This window comes from Schistocerca cancellata, chromosome 3 (assembly GCF_023864275.1).
Source record: "Schistocerca cancellata isolate TAMUIC-IGC-003103 chromosome 3, iqSchCanc2.1, whole genome shotgun sequence".
Lineage (NCBI taxonomy): Eukaryota > Metazoa > Arthropoda > Insecta > Orthoptera > Acrididae > Schistocerca > Schistocerca cancellata.
In genome coordinates this window covers 414,848,873-414,855,467 of record NC_064628.1, presented here as the reverse complement: position 1 = coordinate 414,855,467, position 6,595 = coordinate 414,848,873, and the positions used below count along the sequence as shown (strand labels likewise).

General features: G+C 39.1%; 1 protein-coding gene across 1 annotated transcript in view; it reads left to right on the top strand.

Moving 5' to 3' along the window:
- The first annotated feature begins 1,571 nt into the window (after nt 1-1,571).
- LOC126176733 (solute carrier family 22 member 7-like) overlaps nt 1,572-6,595 on the top strand; it is an 80,919-nt gene continuing 75,895 nt past the window's right edge. The window contains exon 1 of the mRNA XM_049923902.1: nt 1,572-1,686. Coding sequence (XP_049779859.1) covers nt 1,663-1,686 — 24 coding nt within the window. The 5' untranslated portion in view covers nt 1,572-1,662. The remainder of the gene's footprint in view (nt 1,687-6,595) is intronic.

Sequence of the window (6,595 nt, the reverse complement as noted above, 5' to 3'; positions counted from 1 at the left end):
AATCTGTTTCTGGCAACAGTACGTGGTGGACACCAAGTCTCATTTGCACTGGCATCATCCGGTGCTGTAGCCACATTTATGGAAGGAGGACGAACTGATCATTTCGCACTACAACTAGTGGTGAGTACAGCCTAAGAACAATTCCTGGCACGTAACGCTGGAAGAGCATGTGGACGGGGTGAACTTCTAAAGCAAGGTAAAGTTATCTTCTGAGACGAATTCATTATGGCACATAAAACATCAGTCGGAGCCATGGACAGAACATTACAAGACCTGCGAGGAAACTATGAAGTGATGGGAGGATGTCTAATCATACTCTCAGGAGCTTTTCGACAAACACTTCCAGTTATTCCCAATTCAGCACCAGCAGAAGTGATCAATGCATGCTTAAGAATCATATCTTTGATCAAACACACAAACACTGTGATTAACAAAAAAATATGAGAGTTGAACTATCGAAAGACGAAACAAAAGCATACTTTGCTCAACAACATTTACAAACAGGCGAAGGTACATATCCTACTGACCTGACGATCGGCCTCATTAAACACAACAATGATTTCCACAAAACAGCCACTGCTGAAAACGGTCTCATCGACCAAATTTATCCAAACATTGTTCACAACTATACCAATCCGGATTGGCTCTTTGAAAGGACAATTTTGGCAACTTAAAATAATATTGCCGATGATATTACATTAATATTCAGAAGAAAATTCCCGTACAGAATTTCTGAACTCTTTGCAAGTACCAGAAAGCCATTACACTGTCTTCGACTTGAAACTGAATCTCCGAGCATACTACTCAGGAATCTCAACTCACCAAAACTATGTAATGGTACTAGGATGATCGTCAAATATCTAATTTCCAATCAAATTAGCCTACTGATTAACAGTTAACAAAGCGCAAGGATAAACTTCAAAATATTGCGACAACAACCACGAAGACTCCTGTTTCTCTCAAAGTCAACTATACGTAGCTTGCTGTCGAGTACGAAAGTAAAAATATTTGTATACAAATATCTCAGATAACAAATGAAAGACATTGTTTACAAACAAGTATTGTGAATAGTTAGAATACGTAGTTATTTTTTTGTCCCTTGTACTTTTACAAGTATTGTAAATAGAATATTTTTCAATAAAAATTTTCCAGCTCTTATACTTTAAAGAGTTTCCTTTTATTCCAACTACCAAACGATCTCATATCAACTCCCTGAGCGAAGTAGGGTACCCCAGATAGTAGGTTCTATCTTGGCATCTAATGAGTATGGCCACATAAATACAATCAGGATACAAAACCTGAAAAAAATCCTGACGAAAAGCTTTACTTTTTTCCACTGTCAATGACGTTCATGGACTGGAAAGGAAACAAATCGCTGTAACACCTAATAAGAAGTGTGAACTCATAAACGCTAATTATTGTGTCAGTCTTATCTAACCAGTATGTCAAGAATCTCTTGAGTGACTAAGCTGTCTCTTCCTCATTCTCTGACGGTTTCTTCTTGCCGGAAAACTGACGATTGCTGTCTTTCTTGTCAGTGCGAGGGCCATTTTGCACGACGGGCGCATTAGGCTAAGCGCCGCCGATTTCTCTATCTCTCCAACGCACCAGTTCGTTTTAAGGCCACACATTAGCATTCAGAACTCCAGTCGGTTCACGGCAATGGTTCATGGAGGAGTCGAAGTGGTATGTTTTGCCTACATACATTTGAGTATTTTTCCCCAGTTCGAATGTAATTTCTATGAGTGACTACAAATTCACTTCAATTTAACAGATTTCGCTCTATAAGTGAAGCCTTTTTTTGTTGTTCCACAATTTTATTTGTCGCCTATTTTTTTACATAGCACGATAAGGGATTTAAAAATTTATAAGTTTTTAGTAGAACAAGTACTTCGAATTCCCTGCTCAGTAAAAGTGACGCTCAGTGTTTTACTTGAGGCCTCAATACTACTGGATCCAACAATGCGCTCCGTAGGCAATGGTTATAGTCAGAGACCAGATTATATGCATTTGCATGTTGCATATGCATTTGCATATTTGGCTCCTTTTCACCGATTATTGCATATTTGGACTAAAAACTAGTGACGATGCATATTTGCGCTCTATGTCATATTTAAACTAAATACTAGTGACAATGCACACTTTCGCTCTGTGTTTACAATATTTTAAAAATTTAAAAAGACTGTCTCCAGCTCCATCTAGCTGCGATGCCTCACAGGTTGGCCGTGACCTAGAACTGCTTGCCATCGCTAACCGAGAGGCCACTGCCATTAGAAAAGAGGAACAGGAACAAGCAGACAAGAGTCAATACTTCTGCGTACGCGCCCCTGGTTTATCCCCTCCGCTGTCATACCGTAAGCGTCGGCAACAATTAAATTAAACTACGCAAGCTTTTAGTCACACGTCCATTGTTTCAGTTTAGCATTCTATTTACTTGTATACAGCTGAACGTCTTTACGACGTGTAGTATGTAACGTGTTGTGCGCCATGCCGCACGGAAAAAGAAACCTCGTTTCGTGTATAGCTGACCATCCTGGAACAGTTACATGTGTCAGAATTGTTTTATACTGTCGAGTTTGCGAGAAAAACGTTACGTTCAAAACAAAGCATCAAATAGACCATCATGTCAATAAAAGTCATCATATCGCACGAATGCAGAAGAAAGGACCACGACAACAACTTCTGGCAATAGCAAGTTGCAGTAGCAGGGATTAGTCCAAAGGTAACCAAATAAGTCTGCTTCACATGGATATATACCTCTTCACAAACTTACAAACCCTACCCTCAAAGTTTTCCTACGCAACTATTGTTTGAACCAAAATATACCAGATGAATCAACATTGCGTAAAAATTATATACCGACAGGTTACGTAAATGTTCTGGAAGAAATACGCAATGAACTCAAGGACAGCACTACCTGGACTTCAGTTGACGAAACTACAGACATTTGTGGCCGTTGCATTGCAAACTACAATGTTAGTACTTTAAAAGAAGAGCCTTCCTCTTCCTATTTAGCAGCCTGCAAAGAACTTGAAAAAGTAAATCATTCTGGGATCGCCAGAGTTGTGAATGAGGGTATCAGAAAAATATTTCGAAAATCTTCTGCAGATGAAAGGGTGTTTGTGTTTATTTTAGATCTGCTCCCTATATGACCAAAGCAGAAAAACTCTCTGAGTATTTTATCCCAACTTGAATCATGTGACGTCTTTGCTCATGGAGTACATCGCCTTGCTGAAGAAGTAGTTCCACTTTGTGAATGTAAATAAACCGATTTCATCCATAAAGAAAGTGTTTCTAAAGGCTCCCGCTCGCCTGAAGACCTACAAAGGAAAACTGCGAAATGTGCCTTTACCTCCCGAGCCAGTAGTAACTCGTTTGGGTACGTGGGTCGAAGCTGTGTTGTTTTACAATTAACATTTCGAGGCCATTGGAGAGGTAGTAAACGACTTCGATAGTGCAAAGGCTTTGGCAGTCTGCCAGTGCAAGGAAGCTTTTAATGATTCCGGTATTAAAAAAGACATTGCTGTGATTAGCGCTCATCATTTCCATATACCTAAAAGTACTAACAACCTTGAAACCCAAGGTTTGGCACTGAATGAATCTATTCAGTCAATGAATAAAATTATTCTAGTGAACTCATCATTGCCGGCGGTATTCTCAAGGAAACTTGAAGAAAAGTTTGAAAAAATTTTAAACAATAGCCCAGACTTTGAACCTATGTGCCAAACTGATAATTTTATTAATGGGGCAGGTGAAAATTAACCAAAAACATTAACTGCCGACATAGCACCAAAATTCAAATAGTGGCCAGTTGCCACAGTTGATGTATAACGATCCTTTTCTGCTTATAAAAATGTTTAGAGTGATCGAAGACACAATCTTACTACCCAACATTTGGAACAGTACTTGGTCGTTTATGTTTACGATAGAAGAAAAATGTAAAATAAATCGTAAATAATACTTTGCTCGAATAGTTCTAATTAAAAGTTAATGCTGTTCAAAAAAATCGTGACTTTTGTTGCTTTTTAAATAAAATAATCCGGAGTTTAAATTGCCCCTCAGCGAGCGATACATCTCGCAGTTGATTCTGTACATCGCATCGCATCCGCTTATTACCGACAACAATGGCAAAGAAGGAACAATTCTTGAAACACGGTATGTACCCCCATTTTGCAACTTTTTAGAAAATAATCCCAGAGAGCCCCCCTTCCTAACCTCTACTAGAGAGTACTCAGAAAATATCAGTATTCTAAATGTACCGATTTTTGGCGTGGCAGGCGCTCTTCCTCGTAACTGATAAGCACAGGTTCGACTTTCAGGTGTAATGCACACAGTAACTATCATGTTTCTTTATTATTTGATCTTGCATATTTCGACATTTTTCATGAATTATTAAACGTTCTTCATGCATATTTGCATGCATATTTTAAGGGTTTTCTGATGCCTATAATCCGGTCTCTAGTTATAATACATAAATGCTAGTAGGACTCGCGCTCCGAGAGTTCCGTATAATCTTGATTATGAATGTGAAACAATGGAAAGTCTAGGTACAATTGTCAACAATGTAGGAAAAGATAGAGTGATGCTTACCGTAAAGAAGACACATGAAGTTACAGACAGACACAATTACGAGGCACTTCCTAAAAGTTTTCGGCCACAGCCTTCCTCAGCAAAAGAAAAACACACACCATTCATACACAAAAAGAAGCACACCTCAGGCCCACATGACCGCCAACTCCAGCCTGAGCTGCCGCATAGTTCATCCAAGGAATCGAGAATCTCGACGATTTTTGCTTCTTATCGATATCGATACTGGCAAGATATCTGTCCCGGGATCTTCAAGTCTTCCGAAAATGTTTTAATTCAAGTTTGAATTTTTTAAGTAATTTTTGCATTCACTATCTAATTTTTCATTTATTTTATTGATTCTGGAGTTAGATTAAGAAGGCAACTGCTGATGCGTAGACTTCGTCTCCTCTCGTCCCTGTTTCATTTACTAGCAAGTTTTAACATAAGTCTCCAGAGAAGAAAACAGTAAAGCTGGCCATAGGGTAATGACCGTTACGTAAATACCGAACTGTTTTCCAAATTGGGTCAACTGGTATTGTATAGGACATCGGTACCCCATCGCAAACAGAGGAAGTTTAATCCTGTGTCAGTTATCAGTACTACTTTGATATGAAATATTATACGCACTGAACTTGTCGTTAGCACTGACGGTCAAGGAACGTTTGGGTGTTGAATGAGTAGTTTGTAAAGTAACCGCGATGCTAGCGCCGTCGTGGCGTGGTAGTTGGCAGACCGTATGCCTATCACTGCTAGATGGCAAGTACGTTGTTCTCACAGCGACAAGGGTCTTCAACGTAGCCCAGCCTACAACTAAAAGCCACATGAGAATCACCACAGCGGCTCCAAAGATTTTTGACGGGTCAGGAACGCTACGGAAATTTGTAATCGCTTAAAAATATTTTTAAGCGATATAATTGCGAATTAACAATTTTCGGGTTTCTTTCCTTTACCTACTGTGTGAAATCTTACATTTTGGCAAATTTCCTGATTGTAGGTCAACAGGAAGTATCCTATAGGTTTTAATGAGTGAGTTTGAATCAAAAATGGCTGTATCATTCGATTAGGAGCTTGAATTTTTCGCACCTCCAAGGGTGACATATAATTCACCTTGATTCCTCTACCCGTTCCTTAGAGACAGACAGATGATAACGAAATAATCCTATAAGGGATTCGTTTCTACTGATTGAGTCGCGGAACCACAAAAAAAGATGGGTTGTTTAGCGTTTGAGGTAAGAGCGGCAACAAAGGCATTAGATATAACGGACAATTTTGAAATGGGTATCCCTCCCAGCCTGTGCGTTCACCGAACAAAAGAAATCAGGTTAAACCGAAATCTGAGTCTAAAGCTGCGATCACAGTGCCACAAATATTGCCTACGCCTGACATTGGCCGAGTACGGCCAATATTTTCAAAGCAGTACTTGCGGGATCTCAGCGTAACCAACGTCAACTCAAGAACGTACAGACTTCTGACGAACATCGGCGGAAGTCATATCCGTTTTCTTCCGTCGATGTCCCACCACGCAAATTTCGGATCGTGAGAAAGTTTTAAGTTTTCTACAAGGAAGAAGGAGTTTGTGGCGTCTTGTTATATAATAATAGGAATATGTCTCCGAACCTAAGGTCTGAAATCAATATATATATATATATATATATATATATATATATATATATATATATATATAAAATTAACAGAACGTTATATTACGTTACGCGTGTTGCGTGTTCTGTGGCTGTCCAACCATTTCAGCATCGCGTCTATACTTAAAACACAGTATATCAAGCAGGCTAAATCCGTAACAGAAGTTGTAGGCCTTGTTTATAACTTCAAAAAGTATGTGTTCAAGTGAAGAAGGTGGCACATATCGATTCCGAAACTTAAAAATTACTGTAGTGGATTTTATTTATTGTGACAGGTGGGCATTAGCTGTCTACGAATTATAAGTACTAGTAACAGGTGTTTTTATGCCAGCAGAGCGGCGATTCTGTTGTATGAGGTGGTTATCAAATGTGACTTATGTGGTTCC